Source organism: Oculina patagonica, chromosome 2 (genome assembly GCF_052425735.1).
Source record: "Oculina patagonica isolate OP01 chromosome 2, crgOcupat, whole genome shotgun sequence".
Lineage (NCBI taxonomy): Eukaryota > Metazoa > Cnidaria > Anthozoa > Scleractinia > Oculinidae > Oculina > Oculina patagonica.
The window spans coordinates 40,821,688-40,843,832 of record NC_135759.1 but is presented as its reverse complement, the minus strand read 5'-3'; the positions used below and the strand labels follow the sequence as shown (position 1 = coordinate 40,843,832).

At 37.5% G+C, this 22,145-nt stretch overlaps 3 protein-coding genes and 1 long non-coding RNA gene across 4 annotated transcripts in view; 3 read left to right on the top strand and 1 right to left on the bottom strand.

The window, feature by feature from the left end:
• LOC144640099 (uncharacterized) overlaps positions 1-11,238 on the top strand; it is a 39,458-nt gene extending 28,220 nt beyond the window's left edge. The window contains exons 3-8 of the mRNA XM_078499321.1: positions 5,075-5,320; positions 5,616-5,739; positions 8,212-8,219; positions 10,101-10,349; positions 10,505-10,627; positions 10,916-11,238. Coding sequence (XP_078355447.1) covers positions 5,075-5,320; positions 5,616-5,739; positions 8,212-8,219; positions 10,101-10,349; positions 10,505-10,627; positions 10,916-11,238 — 1,073 coding nt within the window. The remainder of the gene's footprint in view (positions 1-5,074; positions 5,321-5,615; positions 5,740-8,211; positions 8,220-10,100; positions 10,350-10,504; positions 10,628-10,915) is intronic.
• The window catches only part of LOC144641657 (uncharacterized), a 188,607-nt gene that overhangs the window by 89,380 nt on the left and 77,082 nt on the right, over positions 1-22,145 (bottom strand). The window lies entirely within an intron of this gene.
• Positions 6,882-18,153, top strand: LOC144640089 (toll-like receptor 3). The gene is made up of 9 exons (XM_078499312.1): positions 6,882-6,931; positions 8,212-8,283; positions 8,378-8,449; positions 12,612-12,692; positions 13,861-13,932; positions 15,306-15,365; positions 15,665-15,739; positions 16,355-16,426; positions 18,059-18,153. The coding sequence occupies exons 1-9, from the start codon at positions 6,882-6,884 to the stop codon at positions 18,132-18,134; spliced, it is 630 nt and encodes a 209-aa protein (XP_078355438.1). The 3' UTR covers positions 18,135-18,153.
• LOC144642082 (neuromedin-U receptor 2-like) lies at positions 20,914-22,045 on the top strand. The gene has a single exon (XM_078501078.1). The coding sequence runs from the start codon at positions 20,956-20,958 to the stop codon at positions 21,976-21,978; it is 1,023 nt and encodes a 340-aa protein (XP_078357204.1). The 5' UTR covers positions 20,914-20,955; the 3' UTR covers positions 21,979-22,045.

Here is a 22,145-nt window from a genome sequence, read left to right as displayed (position 1 = left end):
CTCAACCTGTGCAACAAATTTTGTTCGGTCAGCGTTTGGATATTTTGCAAGAAAAGGTTTCCATGCATTGTCTTTTGCCGCTTTAGAAATTGTAGTTGCTTCTGGGGTTTTCATCCACTTCATAAAACCTCTTGTTTTTGCATCCATGGTCCTCTTTTATATTAAACATTTTTTATTTTTATTTAATATAAAAATGGTTGTGCTGACTGTTACCACAAAAGAAAATCCGAACACTGTTTATTTTGACCAGCCTATTCCAAAACCAAGCTATATCCGGCTTTTAAGTTGTTCTCTTTACAACAGCTGGAATAGTTTGGAAAAGGATGGAATAGTTTTTTATAAACAAGTGAACAAGGAAGAGAAGGCGCGTTATATACGGCAAGGAAACTTCTCACTCGATGACATTGGGAGTATTTTTGAAAAAGGATTTCCAGAGAAAAACATGTTTTCTGTAACAAAAGGCATTGCAGGCCGTTCATTGATAATAAAAGCAAAAGAGCCCAATTTAAAAACTTTTGGACTGAATGAAAGTCTTATTAAGTTCTATAATTTGCCTGGGTTTGAGAATTACGCAAGTATTGAAAAGGAATTTTTTGAAACAATTGAGGTAAATAATGTTTCAAATCCTAAAAATTACTTCATCAACTGTGACCTTATCGACAAGCAACAAAGCTTGCTAAATGGTAAGCCATCAAGCCTTTTAGCGTTTTTTGACATACGTGGAAAACCGTATGAAAAAGTTTATTACCAAAATACACATTTTAACGTCTTGCGCGACGTTTCTGCTGAAGAAAATGTATCATCTCTGACTCTTTCGATTAGAGATGAGAATGGAAAGCCATTCGATTTTAACGGCACAAATCTTACATATGAGTTGGAATTGAATTAAATTAAATACAAAAATAACTTTTATGTATACGAGACCATGTCATCTGCTAATGTTCTCCCGAGTGCCCCTGCTTATGGTGATCGCGAAGAAACACAACTTTATCCAAGCCTCCCAACAAATGCCGAGAATTTTCGGCTGACTGAAATAAGTAAAATTGAAAAAGAAATATCCGCTGAAGCTGAGCATTACAGGCTTGTGTTAAAAAAAATATAAAAAAGTCCGGAAAGTTATTCACTATTCCGTGGTCTGTCTTGGCGCCGTGACGGCAGCTCTGTCTTCTGGAGCTGTTGCCACTTCACTTACTGGTGTTGGAATTGTTATCGGTGTTCCTGTTGCAGCAGTAGCAGGTATATCTGGCGCAGCTTCCACTGGCCTGTCAGTTATCAACAAAAAGCTTGAACGTAAAGTTAATAAGCACTCAAGAATCCTCGCTCTGGCTGTTGCAAAACATGACTCGATAAACAGCTCTGTCTCACAAGCTCTGAATGATAATCTTGTTTCTGACAAAGAGTTTCAACTGATCACACGAGAAATGCAAAAATATCGCCAACTTAAAGATACTTTACGCTCAAACTTTGCAAAAAAACAAACAAATTCACTCCAGCCAGACATCGGAAAAATTCGGGAAGAAATCAAGAGAGAAGAACGCAAAAGATTGGAAAAAAAACTTCTCGAAAGTGCCACCGACATTTCGAAATAAAATTTCAGTCCAATAAAACATTTTTTCATTTTATAAAAGAATGATTGTCTGCGCTCATCTTGTCGTTTACTTTGTGATGGAAGCATTGTCGTTCGAGTTGCAAAAAAATGTTCGAGACATCACAAGAGAGGTTGTTGTTTGCCTGAACGAGGCAAAATAAAAGGTTAAAGCGTGCTTAAAGTGACTTTCAGCCGAGTCGAAATCAGAAAAAAAATAAACACTTGATTTAATCCCCACAGTCAAGGGCTTGTCTGAACAATGCATGCAAATTTTTTTTGTGTGTGTGGGGAATGCCCCACAGCGTCAGACTTATGCAAATCAACAGCTTTTTAATGATATAATAAGCAATCAATAAACATTACAAGTGTGTTAAGTAAAATAATTTTATTCAGTTGCTAAGTTAAATGTTCGTTGACAACGGCGGACATCTATGGCCGCGGTATCCAAGGTAAATTGTTCGTTGACAACGGCGGACATCTATGGCCACGGTATCCAAGGTAAATTGTTGCTTGACAACGGCGGTCATCTATGGCCACGGTATCCAAGGTAAATTGTTGCTTGACAACGGCGGACATCTATGGCCACGGTATCCAAGGCAAATTGTTCCTTGACAACGGCGGACATCTATGGCCACGGTAACTAAGGTAAATTGTTCGATGACAACGGTGGACATCTCATGGCCGCGCGGCGTCTGTCCTTTGATGACTTGACAAGTTTTGGTCAAGTTTTAGAACTTGGCAAGTTTTTGTCAATTCGGGTTACGCGTAACCCCATTCCAATGTGATGACGTGGTTAGGCTTTTAACTTGGCCGATTTTTGTCAAGTTTGAGAACTTGGCTGATTTTGGTCAATTCGGGTTACGCGTAACCGATTGCATACCAATATGATGACGTGTTTAGGCTTGTAACATGGCAAATTTTGGTCAAGTTTGGCAAACGCTTAAGTTGTATCAGGCTATCGTTTGACATCTACAAATGATTCATGTCGATAAACTGAGTTAAATCTTCTTAATTTTGATAGAAAAAGGTTTGAGAAACGTCTACAAGCATCCGATATACTTAACCTTGCGATCAAACTTCACGACCAAGCATCTGATTGTTGTCCGTAATTGCTTAAGTTTCGCGAAGCGAAGGCACGAATAGCTGATGTAAAATATTATAATCGGATCCTCGTTTGTCGTTTCCAAATGATTCATGTCCGTAAGCTGTGTCTTTGCTCCTTTTTCAATGAAGGTTTGATAAACGTCTTTATACATCGGCCATACTTGTTTGTGTAATACAAAAAAGCTTATGTGAATAATATAAAGTTATAATTTTAACTGTGATTGGTCACAAAAGACGTCATTACATCGGGAAATAACCTATTAACTAAAAATAGTAATGACGCCTGGTGAATAAAATTACCGTGATCTTATATTGTTCTTTTATGTGCTAGAAAGTTCTTAGCTCAATATTTCACGGTATATTTACATGTTAGTCAAATTAAATATTGTTGTTGAATAAATCATAGCTCTCAAAAAACACATACAAAGAGTTTGAGTTGTTTTCCGGCTAAAAATATTCAAGATTAAAAAAAAAACAATTAGATTACGTCAAGGGGGTTTCCCACGTAATTGACACAGGGTAAACAATGACTTCCTGTGTTACTCAATAATTTATGCACTCACCGGAGCGTGCAAGTTTTGTTTAGCTTGTTAAAACGTTTGCGACAACACTGCTGTCTAGTTTTTTTAATTTTTCAATCAGCTCGTCTGTTAAAAAGATTGTTATTTGTTTTTCATTTTCTTTAGTTTTTTTGTATGTTGTAAACGCTTTTCCACGAGATCTTTTCAAGTTTTTCTTTACATTCAAGTTAATTTCTCCAGTTCTCCCTCTTCCCATCTTCGTTTACTCAATAAGAGCATTTGTTCAATAGGAATTGTTTCTGGCACAGCAATTAAAGGTTGGTTGTAATTTAATACAATGGCGCCATACAACGATTGGTACACTGTCGGGTCCGGCGAATCTGCTTCAGGAAGTTAGGAATGTGAAAGCCACTCACATTTTCCTCCTTTTTTTTACCATTTCCACGCCTGCTTTCCCGATTTTTTTGTTAGTTTTAACCATGCTTTGCATAAAGATTGCAGCTTTCTTTTTCTTAAGTTTTCTGGGATTAAACGTCTTTTTTTGCAACTCGTTTCGCGAGGGGGGTAAGAAAGGCGTCTTGCGTTCCGCGCACAAGAGGGCTGGCCTTGCGGGCCCCACACACATGAGAGTTTTGGCATTGCGACCCCCACACACATGAGAGTTACCGGTTGTGGACACAACTTGCAAAAAATAGCGAGGCGAGACTGGCGAGCCAGCGAGCCAGGCGAGCCCGAGCGGTTTTTTTGCAAGTTGTGCCACAACCGGTAACTCTCATGTGTGTGCCAGTAAGATGTTTACAGAGCCCGCTACACATTCAAAAATAGTCTGTGAAAGAAATTATCGAAGCGGCTGACCTTTCAAAGAAGTATATGAATTGGCGCAACTTCACTCCATTCTAGGCTTTGCAGCACTTCAGAACTATTCACAGCTCCTCAACTGGACAAGATATTCGTCCAGAATGCCGAGTCAAACTTCTTTTAACAGAAAAATAATTCACTTTCACCTCCAAGGTTCGAGTCGCTCGATCGTCGGTCGTCAAACCATTCGGTTAGTTCGATGAAGCGAAATAAAACCACAATTCTTGACTCCTTCCAGTGCTGGACTTCAGTTAAACCATCGACTTAGTTATTTCTCATAATTACGTTAACTTTGGGGCCTGTTTTCTTTGTTTGTTTGGCCAAACAACGGTGAATTTTAGCCTTGAAGCAAATGTTGAACAGTTGATTTATTTCTGTTCATCGACTCCCGTACTATGATTGGTTGATTACTGTTCATGACGTAAAACCGCGAGGTGAAGAGAATCTACGTTTTGATGTTAAATAAAGCGCTAAATATTACTTTGATGTGCGTTATTTTCTTTGTGCTGTTTTCTAAAAGAAATAGAAAACATGTTTTCCGTGTTTCTATCGAGTTATAGAAACACTCGTGAAAGTTTGGGAGAACTCGAAAAAGCTGTAGAAACACTCGTCTATCGACTCGTGTTCCCACAGCATTTCTCGTTCTCCCAAACTTCCACTCGTGTTTCTATAACTCGATAGAAACACGGAACATGTTTTCTATTTCTTAAATATCACTCGGTGAATCTGAAGATAACAATCAACAAAAAGGCGACGCAATTATATTAAAAGTGAACATACGAAAGTAAACCTCCGTCTAGATGAGACTTAAGCTGATGATCGTTGGGACTGTTTCTTAAAGCGACCTTTGTTACAGTAAGAAAATGAAGAAGAAAAATTGCCAAGATTTTTTCCATATGCTTCACTGTGGAAAGCGTTCGAGTTATTCTTTGTATACAACATGGGAGTAAATGGACGTCACTAAAGATAACTTTTTTACGATTTAATCTCTTATTTTCCACAGACGCCCCCAAGTTTCAATCTTTAGTGGAAAATGTAACACTTATTTGGGGTTATCCATCAAACTTGCTGTGCCAAGCTCAGGCTGCGCCTGCTCCTGAAATAACGTGGTACAAAAATGCAAGTATGCTTCAAAATAGCACAAGTGTTATTTTCAAGACGACATTGTATTCAAAACCGGAAAAATACACCTGCGAGGCAAGAAACTCTTTTGGTTCGGAGAAGAAAGAATTCCTGGTTACCACGCAGAGTAAGTAATTGGCGTTTTTTCTATTTATTGGCGATTTTTTCCATTTATTGTGCTAGAGGGTTAGCACTTTGTCCAACTGCTTTTAAAGTGTGATAGCTCATATAACATGATGTAGGCTAGCCCTGTGAACATTTTACGTCGTCTACGCTCGGGAGACTGGGTAACCGCGACACCCCGTGTATTTTGACGTAAAATAAATAACCTTTACCTTTCAACCTTTTAACCTTTACCTTTTTTACATGATGTGGTAACACTCGTGCAGACCTCTGCTTAACAGGTGTGATTTGACTTGCAGAATGCTCAAGGTTTTGCCGTTGTTCAGTGCTTAAATCGGATCCTTTTTGGATTGGAGTTGATTGCGCAAAGACGTGGTACCCTTATATAGTCCCAAACGACATCCCGCATGTGGCCAAGTACTTGTAAGTTGATCGCTCAAAATTTTATCTTTCACTGTAAAACAAAAAAAAGGAGTCCCACTTCATATAACATACTGGATATTTTCAAGATAGAAAAAATGAATTAAACACTAGCCCTAAATGAAGTAGAGAGGGTTTTGTTTTCACGAAACCCTCAATGCGTTATCGGTTAATTTTGTGCCGCTATCCATTTTACTTTTGTCTGTCCGATAGATGGAAAGAACAGCAGCAGGGGTAGTACTGATAACATAAGATCCTTAACAGGGAGCGGCCCCTGGCCGGATTAAGTTAACTATATATAATCTATAATAAACAAAGAAAAATGCAAAAGGTTTCACACAATCGTAGAAGTGCTCGATGCAAATACATGCAGAGCGGAATACAATAATTAAAGATAGAAACTTCACGGACAGCTACTCAGAGTTTCACGCACGAAGCGATCATCAGACTGTGCCGTTCATGGAGGACGGAGCCACTGTCGCTACAACACCCGGCGAAACGAAGGTTTACATCGGCATTTCTGAACATAGTTTCAAAACTAGGTTCAATAACCATAAACTTTCCTTCAAACATCGCAAGCATTCACACGACACTGTGCTGTCAAAGTACATTTGGGACCTGAAGGACAACAACACCGAATTTTCGATCAAGTGGTCCATTGTCACGAGAGCAAGCGCTTACAGGGGAAACCCGTCACGCTGCAATTTGTGTCTGACGGAGAATCTCTGCATACTATCAGCTGACAGATCTACCCTCTTGAACAAAAGATCTGAGCTTGTTACCAAGTACTACGCGGCCAATCAGAGACAGGATCGTTCCAACCGTCCTCCATGAACGTAGTTTAAATTGTATTTCATCGCATCTAACGGCACAGTCTGATGATCGCTTCGTGCGTGAAACTCTGAGTAACTGTCCGTGAAATTTCTATCTTTAATTATTGTATAATCTCTAATATAATGTTATAACCCGTCAATTTTTTTGCGCGCGGTTTAAACACGTCACATGGTGTAGCCAACGCTGGGTGTAGTGTTTCACAGCCGGTGAAACATTCGGATTAAACCGTTTTAAACATTCATAGACCAGATTGAACTCAACACACAAAACCATGTGCTCTACTTACTCCCATAATCCTCTTTGGTCATACAATGACATCATCAACACTACACTGGGGAATTCATGCAGATGATTTTACCAAGTGATATTTCCCCAGTTTTCAAAATTTACGATTGACGTTCGCACGTTAAGTTATCATCCCAAGTTCATAGCTAAATTGAATAGAACCTAACATTTTGAACAGCTAAACTAACAATATTTTGAACGCCGGCAGAATTACTTTGACTTTTTAAAACCTTTAAGACAAGGTCTACCAAAACGAGCGGCCTTACGTAAAAATATTTAAGGGTAATAAATACAAAAGCCCTCCTTTGGCTTCAAACATACCGTTAAATTCCGGTTATAAGACCTGGGCTGATACAACTCTATAAGGGTTTTGGGTGGGCTTATAACAGTGTTATAAACGGATGAGCTTATTACCGGGAGGGCTTAAAAGCAGACTGAATGAAAGCGTTTCGAAAAAGAGCCACGGCATTGTTGATCAAAAGGCGTTTTTTAGTTAAATACTACTTATTAACCGAGAGTGAGGTCATTACAGGGGAATCTCAGACCGAGGCCTTGATGTATTGACCGAGCGACAGCGAGGTCAATACATCAAGGCCGAGGTCTGAGATTGCCCTGTAATGACCGAACGGACGAGGTTAATAAGTTATTTATTATATGGCCTTTTAGCGCTATTCTAAAAATATCTAAAAAAAACACCGAGGTGAAACTCGCTCTCGCTCTCTGTGGCGCTCATACTAAAGAAGTATCGGTATGCTAATATTTTTCTTTCAGTTATTGAAGAGATAGTTACATTTCGTCGGTATTTATTGTCGTTTTCGCAATTACGCTAGTAGCTTTTACTCACAACTCAAAAAGCCGTCGAGCCGAGAAAATTTTTCATAATGCCCGGTCATTACAAGAAAATAATGCCCGCTCAGCAGCCAATCAGAGCGCGCGTACTATTGTAGCCATATAATAAAACGTCATAATAAAGAATAAATTGGCGCTGTTCAATACTGTCACCAAATAGAGGGTGGGCGCTATATCCGAGTGGGGGCTTTTAACTGGATGTATTTTTTGTTTCCAGGTAGATGGGCCTATAACCAGGGGGACTTATAACCGGAATTTAACGGTATGCACAAATGTTTTTCTTTGGACATTATCTGCTCCTCGAAGAATACTGTTTTCCTCGAGGTCCGCTTTCGGGAAAATGCTCGCTCGGAACATATAATGTCCGTGGACAAATATCAGTGCATATTTTTGCGCCAAACGGAGATTATTGTTTATGTATTTGGACAGACAATGGCTTCTTCAGGCTTGAAAAGCGTTTGCACAGTTATAAATATTAACTCATTGCTTTTTTCTGTTTGTTTTCAGGGTGTTTGGTTTGGGCAATTTGTTGCATATCATTCCAGGGTCGTTTAGAAACTTAACAAATTTACAATACTTGTGAGTAAAATAAGAAAACGATCAAATTACGTGGATGTTGAGTTGTGTGACAGTACGACGACCTAAAATAATATATATTTTTATCCTTGGATAGATTGCTGAAAAAAACCGGTCTAACTAACTTGACAAATAATGCGTTCTGGGGACTCAAACAACTAAAGTATCTGTAAGTAGAGAGTGACTGTTGTTTCGATAATCCAGCATTGGTGAACATGAAATACTATATTAACTGCAATTTAAATACAAAATGAAGAAAAGATGCTCACGGATTTTTGCCAATTATATACCTTAAGGTTACTATTTTTAGCGACTACTAATTTTAGCGATTTTTTCAAAGCAAGATTTAGCGACTATTTAATTTAGCGATTTTTCGAAAAATTTAAAAAGTTAGTGATATCGTGTAAACCAGTTTTTTAAGAACATCTAGCTAAGATGGAAATAAATGTTCAGTAGAAGAAGAAACTCACTTGAAATTGAACGAGTATTTTGCATTGTCAGAAAGAACAAAGTTACCGTCATTTATTTTTAAAAGAATTTTTTTAAGTCGACTATGCTAAATTTTGTTTCCCTTTTGGGGTAGGAGGGGGTATTTAAATTTAACGAGTATTAAATTTGACCGAGACAAATTTTAGCGAGCACTAAATTTAACGATTTTTGCCCAACTCGCTAAAATCGCTAAAATTAGTAGCCGCAAAGGTAATTGAAATTATTACGAGATTGAACCTATGACCTCCGCGTTAGCGGTTGGGTTTTTTAAACCAACATATTGCGTGCCCATTTGTTCTAGAAAAGGAATAATTAAACAAGTGATACATATTCTTCCACTATTGCTGTCGTACGTAACGCCGTGTTTTGATGATAGCGATGATGATGACGATTATAATGATGATGATGATGATGATGATGATAATGATGATGATGAAAAGCCATAAGTCAAACTAGTTTTTTAAATGAAAACAACTAAAAAACTGATCATGAGGGCTTCAACAGTGACGTTACTTATTATAAATATGAAGCAAAATAGAGCAATTAGACATACAATGACAGGGCGCTTTGATGAAATTGATTGAACATTACATTTAACCGTATCATTCATAGTCCAGTGGATAAGTGTCATTTTAGGGACAAATCGTGCACTTTATGATAAAAGCATAAAACTTGGCACACTTATATTATAAATCATGAGGAATATTTTAAAGATTATAGGCAATCTGGATATGATCGTTTCCGGGGGGGAAGGGGTATTTTTCAAAATGGCCGCCAGCCAGAATCTTTATTATGAGAGCATATTGCCAAATTACTTATTGAAAGGTTTAATTGATATTTTAATGGTTGGTCATTTATTAAAGAAAGTCAAGAATTTAGAAAATTGTACAAAAATTGAAATTTTGAAATGTTTTTGGAGAATTGTTGTCATTTTTGGACTTTATGCAAATTAGATTTTTTGATAGAATTTATTCACACTGATTTTATAATAGTATCTTGTTCCCTTTTTTTGCCTTTCTTGATAAAGCATTTAAACTGGTTTTTAATGCTGTCATATATACAAGCCGCTTACACTGATAGAGTTCATCAGCTTGGACAGGACTCCTCAGTAGATCATTCTACTAGACTGAAAAAAAAATCCACTAATTTGTCTCAATTTGAAGGATAAAATGAAAGTAGATATTTGCTGTATGTGGCCAATGAAAACATCGGAAAATCTCAAACGTTGCTTATGCTTTTTACAATTATTATGTGTGGGAGTAACATTAACGACAAAGCTACTTGTCACAACTTGCTATGTATCTTCATTCGCCATTCATAATGTATAACAGTTGTGAGCGCTGGCGTCAACAACTGTCTTCACACCAGACATTTCGAACAACGGGAGATGCCACTGCCATTATTTCTAGGTGCATTAGTACACTCAAGAACAAGATCAAAAGATCTAGTGGATACACTTTACAGGCTGGGATTATCTGTTTCATATGAACGTGTCCTGGGATTGTCTGCAGACCTTGGTAACTATGCCATTAGCCACTTCGAGACAGATGGAACAGTTTGCCAATCTACACTAAGCATTGGTGTGTTTACAACATCAGCAGTCGAAAAAATTGACCATGATCCGACAGCAACTAGTGCACATGGATCCTTACATGGGACAGGCATAACACTGTTTCAGTATCCCGACACTGAAAAGCCTGGCACTGACAGAACAATCATGCGTTTCTATCTCCAGGTCTGGCAAGACCTTACAGCTACACACTTGCACTGTTTGCCACTGTCACAAAGAACAAGCCTCCTGTTCCAGAAGTTTGTGGACTTAAACAGTCCAGCTGCAGTCTTATGAATAACGAATGCTGTAACAGAAGACAATGACAGGTCCGATCTCCTCAGCAAGATTATAGATGGTAATTAGGACAGTGCCAGTGATAAGGAATTGAATGTATCTTGGGCTGCATTCTAAGAAGACAACAACCAGCAGACACTCCAGCAGTTGCGCCCTTCTTCCTCTTTTCCCGAATGACCCGATAATGGTGATGACTCCTCATTCCATGAATGTGGTGAAAGAGGCTGTGGTTGTTCTTAATCCTTGGAAAACTCCTATGATCACATTTGATCAACCTTTACACTGTTCACGATTACAAAGCAAATCCAGTAGATGTAGTCAGAAACATATGGGAAGAGTCATTTGTAGAAATGCTGAGTGGCCAACACAACAAGATGGCATTGCTAAAAGCACGTGGAGATTTTTCTGATGGCAGTAACTGGATGTCAGCACTAGTAAAAGCTGAAATAGCGACAGTAGGAACTTCGAATTCTTTCCTGAAAGCGGTGCATGTCAAGGAAACCGCCATTGCACACCAGATAATAGCTTGCGCTCTGTATAGGCTTCGACAGGCATCGTACGTTGAGTGGCCAGAATGTAGCGGTACATCGTTTGAAGAATGGTGTGAACAAAGAGCCCTTTAAAGTCCACAGTTCTATTTCTGGCAGCTCAATGTGCTGAGTATCGTGTTGGTCGTACTGGCAATTTTCTTTTGATTGTTGAGGCTTTAACAAGACTTCAGTGGCTGTAAAATTCTCTTGACCACTGAATGATAGTGCCATTCACCTGCGTGACATGGTTATGCTTCTCGATAAACACAAGTACCACAGAATACTAAAAGCATTTTGGAAGGCGAAGTTCATCGTTAACAGCGACCCTTCTCTAGGATAGCTTTAGATGAAGGCCATGAACAGAACTATGCCTTCGTGAGAAGAAATGGAGAAGTGGGGCTTACTGCATTGGCACTACTGAGATGGATGGTGTCTGGAACAGAGATGGCCAGGATTATTGGCCAATAAACAATGGACAATAAGGACGATCTCTTAGTTCTTGGTACTCAGTAGGTAATGAATGCAGCAGTCATCGATTCTGTCCATTATTTGAACGATCTTAGCAAACACCAGTGCAACGAGCTCTTTAACAGCAGAAAAGTAGAACGCACAATTCGACTCTGTAATAGGATAGAATAATTTGAGTTTTCTAGTGGCGCTTGATAAAGCAAAATCCCTTACACAGCAGTCGTAGCTACTGACCATGATACGGGACCGGCATTTGTTTTTAACATAACGTATAACCAGTCAAGTGCGTGATGCTGATCTTGAAGTGTTTTTTAACATGAAAGCCAGTCGCCACCTCCCACAATGAGTGGATGTGCTAAACACTGTAGAAGACGGCGTAGATGTGTAAAAGAAAATCTGCCCTGTATATTCCAATGCAACCGTGGTGGCTGTCAGCGCCACGAATGTCAGGGACACTTGTAGGTTGAAATCATTGTATCGCTTATGAGCTTACTTTAGAACAGTCATAAAGCAAATCTCGGGGTTTATTTGATATGAGTGTAATGAAATCATAAATTTGCATATTGTGTAATTTTAGCCTAGAAATGACCACTCAAAGTCTGTAAAACACTTTAAAAGAAATTTTGATGCCATTTTTCTTATCTTTGGTATTAGATCAATAAGTATATATCATGAAAACGACAATTTGACGTTGTACCAAGTCGCTTTGTTTCATATTGTCGTAAGAAAAGATCTCGCTGGCGGCCATTTTGAAAAAGTCCCCCCCCCCCCCTGAGAAAGGCCAGATCCGGGATGCCTATAATCTTTGAAATGTTCCCCATGATTTATAGTATTAGTGTGCCAAGTTTCATGCTTTTATCATAAAGTGCACGATACTTTCACTTATCCGCCGGACTATCACCTGCATGATTTTAGATTAAAACATTCACTTAGTAGAAATTACATTCTGATAACTTTTTGAATTGCTTTTGATCTTTCTCTTTCCTTTTTCACATAAGGGAAATATCTGAAAGTTATATATATCGTCCAAAAAAAATATCTAGAAGAGCATTCAACAGTCTGGATTCCCTAGAATACCTGTAAGCAAGTCACTACAAGTAACATCACTGTTAAAGGGACTGTGTCACGGCTGAGTTAGGTTTATTTTATTAAGTTATGCCAAATACTCGCTATGAAACTTAATATGTTTGCAAAGAAATTACTTATATATGGATCTAAATGACAAAACCAAAGCTTCATTGCAACCAAATGTGTCTTCCGGGCGTCATAATTTAAAGTTACAAGCAAACAAAATTAACTTTAAAAACTGTTCAGCCCAACAACATTTCAAAAACCCATATCGCAATCCGTTTCAATCTTCGTCAATTTTGCCCATCCGTTTCTTCTTTTGTATTCGGTGTGTTATTGAATATTTCAACAAATTTGATGGTCATTTCCCCATGCCTAAATCCCTTCAGCAAAAATCCGCGACACAGTCCCTTTAAGACCATCTTGTCGAATAAAATACTTATTTAACTATTTACATGTTTTGTATTGGATCGATCGAGCAGGGGTTGTGCAATTAGATTTATACTCCTTTCATAGCAGCGCTGAGTGAAGTTATATAATTATGTAAGTTTGTTATGTTTTAAAATAGTTTTGTATTAACCTTGAAACACTCTTGGCATGGCCCACTTGACATCGTGCGGTTTGCAAAAATATGACCATTAGCTGTGATTGAAGAATTTGCAGCTAAAGATATCATAGTGAACCAAACTAGCGCTTCCCTTCTTCTTTGGCGAAATGATTCCGCAGAAAAAACAATTATTTGAAAAAACCTGAGGAATTTGTTATTTTGGAAAAACTGAAAATAGTTTGGAAAGCGTTAGGTGTGCTACTTCATTCACATTTAAAAAATATAGAGCGGCTTTCACTTGAGTGTCAAAAGTAATTCTCAGTTGCTTTGGTTTTGCATAACTCCGCTTTGTGAATGATCTATCCCCCCCTCTCCCGACCATTATCTCATGTATTCAGAAGTAAAACCAAAACTACCCTTGACTGGCTTGCGCGCGTTATCTCGCGCCTCCCTTTGAATACATGTATTTGCTTCGAGTTTTGATTGGAACACCCGATTGTTTGTGTCCTTTGTGATTGGGCAGCCTGATTGCTTTCGTTTTGTCACACGTCATTGTTCTGACGTGGGATTTTTGTCAGATATTATGCAGGAGTTAACTTATGCGAAACTTTCCGCATTTTGTCCACTTACAGGTCTCTTGAAGAAAATGAAATTGACTACCTTTTCCCGAGTGTCTTTAATGGTCTTCTGTCTCTGAAAGAACTGTAAGCATGTCTTTTTCTCCATAACGCCAATATACATGGAAAAAAAAGTTGTGTCAGTAAATAATAAAGACGGTAAATTTTAATCTCGGTAATTCATAATAAAGATTTACTATCTCAGAATTTTTCTTTGTCCCATGCTCGTGTCATGTTGAATACTTCATCTTCATTATTTATTACTGAGCTTTAAATTTACCATCTTAATAATTATTATTTACTACAAACTTGATGATTTCGACATTGCTGATCCTAGCAGCATGTAGGACGCGTGTCACTTATCAACCTAGTAAATGGCCCAGCTCACAACGAGTCTCTCGTAGCTCAGTTGGTTAGAGCGCCCAACCGGTATCTGGGAGGCCATGGGTTCGATTTCTGTTGGCGACTTATTTGTCCCATGAACGTGTCATGTTGAACATCTCATCTTTATTAAGGTTGTGTCACGTTAACTACATGCTCCATCCTACCGACCTCACAACGTCACTACTGGTCGTTTATAAAGAAGATTTATGAAACGTTTTGGCACGCTTTGTACTTCTTAAATATGGTTATTTCATTTACGGTAGTTCGAGTCGACAATACTGTTTTTGGGAAGTCTCCTAACTAATGCAAATTTTGTTACTGTCGTTTTGTCAAAAAGTTTGATTTTAATTATTTATATTCAATAAATTATTTCGTATCAAGGTAATTAAGTGGCAGTTTCTCTTAAAGCGGTCCATCGCATTTCGGGTCGGAAAATAGTTTTCCCTCAAACTTTGCCCAGTGAACTATCTTAGGTTGTAAGTAAATGCAACGACTTTAGTTTTTGGAAATACGTTAAAATATATTTTTTAGAGCTCTCAACAGTGAAGGCTGCAAAAGGCCTAATTTTGAGCTTGGCCAGAACGAGAAATTTCATAAGTTGACGAGCTTGCCGCTCAAAATAACCAAACGCACCAAATTATATTTATTATTACTAAGTTAAGTGGTTCTTCAAAGGTTGGAAACGCATGTTAATTTTGATATATTTTGATTTACGGGTCCGTGAAAATTTAAATATCAGCAACCTTTAGATCGCTTTTTGTAAACATGCAAAAGTATGGTGTTTTCGCCGGCCTTTATTTCACGAGTCCAGACCAGACCATTCTTAATTTCAACTGAATCCTACTAAACAGATGTAAGGAAGCTTAGAAATGCAAAAATACCTTGCACTTTTTATCTTCCTTTGCCACAGCGACTTCGAACATTTCGTGCTTACGCGAGTAAGTAAGCTCATTTGCATAATGTGTATGAAATACTCGCATAAGCACGAAATGTTCGAAGTCGCTGTGGCAAAGGAAGATAAAAAGTGCAAGGTATTTTTGCATTTTTTTAAGCTTCAGGTAAACCTTGTTTTGCAGGGTGCTCAGGAAAAATTACTTGCGTACAATCTCAATGGAGGTCAACAAACTCGAAATACTGTAAGTGCTCAAATGACATTGTAAATGTTGGTCATTTGCATTGTTTGTTGTCGTTTTTTGTTTCAAGATGACGCTTGATGCAAAACTGTTTAGTTCAATCTACCAAATAAAAAAAGGTATGACACCAACATTTTTCCCCGTTCGGGCACGAAATGCACTAATGCAGTCACGGCACTTTGTGAAATCACGAATTTTTCAATCCAATGTAGTCTGCACTAGTTCTTTAAAAAAAACAAACAAACAAACAAACAACATATTCTTTTACGAGATTTTACGCTAACTTTTCTTTTTACAAATAGGGATCTTTCAAATAATCGGTTATCAATCCTCGATGAAAACAGCTTCCGTGGCTCAGGAAGTTCTATGAAATATTTGTAAGTAAAGCAAGTACAGTAAGTACGTATACTCTGCACAACTATTTAAGACTCTCACTAGCTAAAATATAACCATATAACTATTGATAATTAGTGCAGCAATTCTACTTTTGCTTAAATACAAATGCTGCAATCTGATTGGCTGAGCTATCGTACACTACCAGCCATTATTGTGCAGTGACTGAAGGTAGTCCACAGAATGGTGATGTTTTCACGTCTCTCTTTAGTTTCGGAGAAAGATTCGGAAAAAAATATGTATAACTCATGAATGAAAATAAAAGAACAACATTCACCGTTGCGCATCTTTGAAAACTGGAAACTGTTGAATGAGTTGACACTACTTGAAAATGTAGAGAAATAATTGGATTTCGTTATTTAAATGAATTTTAACTAAAACCACTAGATTACTTGCTTCTCTCCATTTTTATGAGATTAGACTTCATTCAGCCCTCGGCAATATCAATTATCAACTCCTCGAATAGTCCTGCTCACTATCGAATTGATAAAGATACTTCCTGAGAAGAAGTATCTTTATCTCGATTAACTCCTGCATGTATTCATGCAGCAGAAGTGGTATAGGTACCTTTAAATTTTTTCCTTTGTTATTTTTTGCAGAGATCTAAGATGGAATCAAATAAGTGCAATATCAGAAAACACATTTCGGAATATTTCGTTCCTGAGAGAACTGTAAGTGTATGATTTGTTGTAAACAATTGACGGAAAAGTAGGATGTTGGAAACATTTCCAGCTTTTATTCATTTTTGAGCATCCCGAAAAATGTCCTTGTTACTTTCCCATACCTCCTTTTACTTCATGCTATGACACCACTGAACTTGATATTTTTTTGTGATTGGTACTTGATAAGTACAGCCCGATTAGCTGACAAAAGATAACGCTAAGCCGTTTGGCTGTTTTTCCCCCTTACGCATCATTCTATCGCCATCACTGTCAGGTGATTGCATTATGACCAGAGCGGAAGAATGCGGTATATGCATCCCGCTCGACCCGCTGAGTTTTGTGCATTGCGTAATGATGAGTACCTCTGGAGGTTGGGGGCATGTAGTAAAACTTGGAACTGTTAAACACCCAAGAACAGCCCGGAAAACCCTTCCAACAGCTCATCCTAACCATCAACAACACTTACCCTATCCACCAAAATCACTAGCCGCTAACTTCTAACCCTAATGTGTTGTTCCGGTGTTCCGATGTTCCGGTGTTCCAGTGTTCAATATTTTACTCCATGCCTCTGGCGGTAGCATTATTCCAGCTTTTCTAACAAATATTACTCACGATAATTACAAAAGATGGTTTAAATACCCCCTCTTTGGCGTTCTATCGCAGCTATAATTTTGAAGAACAACTTTTAGTATTATCAATGAACAAAATGAGGTCGGTATAACATCAAAACCTGTTACAACGTCTAAAGAGGCTAATTTTTAAACTATTGAGGCTAATAACTTTAACTAAAATCAAAATGAGACCGCCAACAATGATGCTGCCAACGTAGGATCTACAAGAGATCTAATCACCTGAGAAAACGAAATCACTTTACAAACAATATAGCAAGGCTGATACTACGTCAAAAAGAAGACTTCGGGAAAATACAATAAAATATTAGAAAAAGAATGCAAATATTTTATTGTATTTTCCCGAAGTCTTCGGTCTCATTTTGATTTTAGTTTTATTTTAATTTTATTGAAATCGGCCTAATATAAACCAGTAAAAACCAATTGGTTGCATGGCAACGTGACAAGAGGTCAAAAACACATTTTGTCACTGTTCTGTGCTAGTAACTTAAAAAACTACTCGGAAAACGTCTCTGATTTTGATATATTTTCGTTTAACCGGCAAAAAGAAACGTGTTAACAAATTTGTAAAACTTCTGTTAGTAGGATTCAGAGCCCCCTTACATTTGTGCAAAAAAAATCCCCGTGAAATTTTAAAGTTATTAGCCTCAATAGTTTAAAAATTAGCCTCTTTAGACGTTGTAACAGGTTTTGATGTTATACCGACCTCATTTTGTTCATTGATAAAACCTAAACTTTTTTTGAGCCACCTGAAATATGAAAGTCTTTACTTTTAAATCGCTACCGCTTTGAGCGTCGACATTCACCTCTTTTGTTAAACTATGCATGGTAGACAACTCCTTGGTTCATGCACATATACTGGAAAAACTAATTGAAATTCATTTATCTTTCATGTTAGCATGTTCACTGCGTTCTGTTATGCACTCATTTTTTGATGAATTACTGGACATTTTCCTCAATAATCTTTACGCATTTGGCATTAATACCTTGACTTCAAACTTATATTCATCAGACACCTTTCTAACAACGAGTTACGTGAACTCCCGTCAGGAATCTTCCAAGATCTTTCTGACTTGCAAACTCTGTAAGTATCCAGGTATTATCGACTTACCTACATTAAGATTTATAACGTTAACGATAATATGAACTGGTATAATTCAATTCAATTGGATTAGCTTAGTTCAACTAATGCCTCATAGTATTCTCCAAGATGAGAAACGTTTCAAACAATTTTTGTTCCATAACCCCTACGGGAAGCTAAGACGATAAGGGAAAATTTTTTAAAAAAAAAGGGGGTTTTAAAGGGGGGGAAAAAAGTATTGTTCTCTTGTAAGTGAATTCTGTGATACCGTTAATGTAGGTTTAACCAAATGCAAGCAAAATTTCAGCAAGAAGATATATATTTATCTGTACGTGATGCTATTTAGCTCCTAACAGTTTTACATAGTTAAAAAGTAATATAACTGAGGTCTTTATTAACGTTCTGTATTTTTTATTTTGGTTGGTTTCGCTCGTTCTATGGTAATCGTAATATGTGGCGCGCGCTAGCGTAATAATTTGAAATCTGTTTTTTTGCATCCCTTTTTATAACGGGTTTAAGTTTAAAATCAAGGCTACCCAAACAAATGCGTCTTTTAGTATTTGTGCTGCTTTAGGTTCGATGTTTATCAACTTTCTTCGGTAAAATCTTCCAACATTTAAACTGTACTTGGATACCACCTTGATACGAATTTTAAACAAGAAAAAGTAGGGGTTGAAAAGGCAGCTTCTCTGCTACTTGCAAATTTGTGTCTTTCCCTCTGCGTAAAAACTGGTCTTACAGTTTTTTCTAAAAAAAAAAACAGCACCGCATTAAGCAAATTAACTTTAACCCCTTTACCAACTTTTACGAAATTTATCTGAAGAAAACTCAAGAAAACCTAGACAAAAATTGTCATTTTTGCTCTAAACATTTGCAAAAATTACGTCATCAGCATCGAAATTTGCCAAGTTCGCTAGTGTTTACTTGGCGTTTACTACAATTCCATGAAAAAATCTACAAACTTATAATATTTGGAAGTTTCAACAGCATCGTCTGGCCTTAAAATTCTATTACGCATAAGGTTGTCGTCTGAAATGTGTCAGTGCAGGTGGCTGTCTGCTTTTACTGGTTCGATACTGGTTTTCTATTTCAGTTTTAATTAATTTTGGATTCTTAATTCTCAAGCAAATTTTATAAAGAAAAGCATTTCGCGTTTCCAATGGTAGATTTCTATTGATGCATAATTTTTTTACCTGCGTTTACGCGCGTGAAAAAGATTAGAGACAATGTAAGAACGACTTGCGTACACGTTTACGCAAGTCGTTTATACATGCATTGTCTCTAAACGCACGTAAAAAATTGTGTGTCAATGGAAATCCACCTTAAAGATGCGCAGATTTTTTTTTACCTTAAATACATGCAATTCATGTGAAATAAAGAATAACATATCTTATTGTTTCGTTTCGTCGATAACCGCACAATTTCGGTATTAGTTCGTCCTTAGAATATGTAGTGCCCACGTGCTTCGTAGCATACAGCTGATTCGAGAAAATTTAAAAAAAGCACAAAAGTGCACGCCACAAGACCGAAAGGTAGTATGAGTAGAAGTAGAGAGCTACAGCACGTGCTGAATATTAATAAGGTGATGACATGAGAAACGCGAATTGGCTGCCTCGTCCCCAGGCGTCCTCGTCCTTGGTCGTGCACGGTTCGCTTGGTGTTGTGGGACTGACGTGCACGGTTCGCTTGGCGTTCTGGGCCTGATGCTGACGGGGAGGCTCGCTCCCTAACCATCAATCCCCGCGCTCCCTGTTTTCCCGCCTTACCGCCTCAACGTCCGGCCAATCGGCGCCTGGGGACGAGGCAGCGAATTGGCACATTTTTCTTTTAGCCACGTCCGCTAATTTTAAAATCACAACTCAAAGGCTACGTTAGTAAAAGTAAGGCTACAGAAAGAGACCTCCTGAGAGGAAAAAAAAATCTTCACGTGCAAAAAATACAAACTTGTACATTTACTCTAGGCCAATATGCAAAATTCAAGTGAATACCCAGACCACCTTTCTTTGCTTTTTTCCGACACCTTTCTGAATTAGCTGTATAATAAGAATGTGTGTAATTAGAAATAAATAATCTGTATTAGCTATAGCAATCTAATCTTCCTTTCGTTTAGCACAATTTAATCTTCCTTTTCATGGCGGTGAACGATAACAACATTGTCAAAAATAATTTTATTAATGATTGTTTTGGTTTACCATAAAACGATTCTAAAACGAAGAGAGACGCGTTGTAACTTCTACTGAACAAGGACTTACTGAAAAGACAAAAGCTATAGTGCTGAACGAGAGTAACATAGAAAAAACAAACTCCTGTTTCCGTTTATTTCAGCCTTTGAAACAGTTTGATTAAGTCTAAACACGTCTAAACTTAACACTACTGATCAATGCCAATTTGTATTATTTAGCTTTCCAATATTTCCTTCAGTACGTGCTCCGTATTATAATGAATCATGTTTTGTTTAAATACAAACCCCAAAACGTATTTTGCTGGTGGTTATCGCCATAATTTTAATTTAAAATTCATGTGTGGTATTTTCCCCCAATAATTTCATATTTTCAAATGATAACAGATGAAAGGGTTAATCTATTATCTTTCATAATCTTTTTCCTTTTTGTATTTCTCAGTATTATTAAAGTTAGCGAAATTATAAAGCAGAAATTTCCACCTGTCTGCCTACATTCTCTACAAAGTGTTGATTGACAGGTTGTGAACCATTAAAATGCACTGCAATGGTTTAATAAAAATAACACGTTCACCATCAGCATGATAAAAAACAGTTCAAGGAAATTCAGCGTTCCGGAGTGGCTCGCCTAGAGAAATAATAACCAAGGATGAATAACTCTACTGTTTTTAATGATATGAACCAAACAGAGTGTTCTTCCAGCGTTTCCACAGCATTCACGGTTGCTCTCTCAATTATCAGCTTTTTAGCACTGGCAGGGAATGTTCTTGTGATTGTAACCTTCATCAAGAATATAAACTTGAAAACCAGTTCCAACTACTTCATCGTAAACATGGCAGTTTCGGACTTATTATGTGTCGTCCTTAACTGGCCGCTTTACGCAACCGAAGGCATGTTGAAAGCTGGTGGGAGCCTCATTGCCGACCCAAAACTCGCTACGTTCTTTTGCAAGTTGGGAATTTATTCACGAGCAGTCTCGTACGTGGTGTCTATTCTGAGTTTGGTGCTAATCGCTGTGGAAAGGTACATTGCAATCGTGTTTCCGCTGAGAGCTTTAAATACTACTGCAAGGACTCGGACAATTTTTCTTCTTCTAAGTTGGTTTCTCCCTTTGCTTGGCATTGTCCCTTACTTCATCAACTCTGAAGTCATACAAATAAAGCAGCAGACATTTTGTAGAAACATAATGAGTAACTTGGCACTGAACATCTACCACTTCTTGAGTTTTGTATTATTCTACTGTGCACCGCTGATTTTAATACTAGTTCTCTTCTCTCTCATTATGAAGTATTTAAGAAGACGGGCAAAGCTCTACAAAGGCAATAGAAAGAATATACAAGCAAAGAGAGCTAAGCAGAATGAAAACATTATGAAGATCTTTGGATCGGTTGTTCTAGGATTTTTTACATGCTGGACGCCTTTTTATATTTACTTGTTTCTTAAACTGCTATACCCATCGATATTCATCAAGGATCAATGTCTTTTGTTTGTCGGTTTATTCTATTATATATTCCCATTGCTAAGTACAGCAATAAATCCAATTATCCTGATTGCATTCAGTTCAAACTATCGTACAGCTTTAAAAGACCTATTTATGCCTTTGTTTCGAAAATGTCATTCAGGAAGTGTCTCACCAATGGAGCAAACTGCGGAACTGCAAGAATTAACATAAATGTATTAACAATTTGTAAAATTCTAAAACTTGTTTAAAATTATTTTTAATTTAAGAGTATTGTTAATGTGAAAAAACAATTCAGTAAAAGCTGTTTCAGTCATCGTGTGAACTTCCTTTAAACCCCGGAAATTTGAAAAACGTCACCCTGCAGAAGAACTGTATGA

Bases quoted from the DNA above. Each gene is read 5' to 3' on its own strand.
- LOC144640089 (XM_078499312.1), top strand. From the start codon at position 6,882: ATGACATCATCAACACTACACTGGGGAATTCATGCAGATGATTTTACC. The intron at 8,284-8,377 runs GTGAGTAAAATA...ATCCTTGGATAG, and splicing joins TTAACAAATTTACAATACTT to ATTGCTGAAAAAAACCGGTC. The intron at 12,693-13,860 runs GTAAGCAAGTCA...GTCCACTTACAG, and splicing joins CTGGATTCCCTAGAATACCT to GTCTCTTGAAGAAAATGAAA.
- LOC144642082 (XM_078501078.1), top strand. From the start codon at position 20,956: ATGAATAACTCTACTGTTTTTAATGATATGAACCAAACAGAGTGTTCT.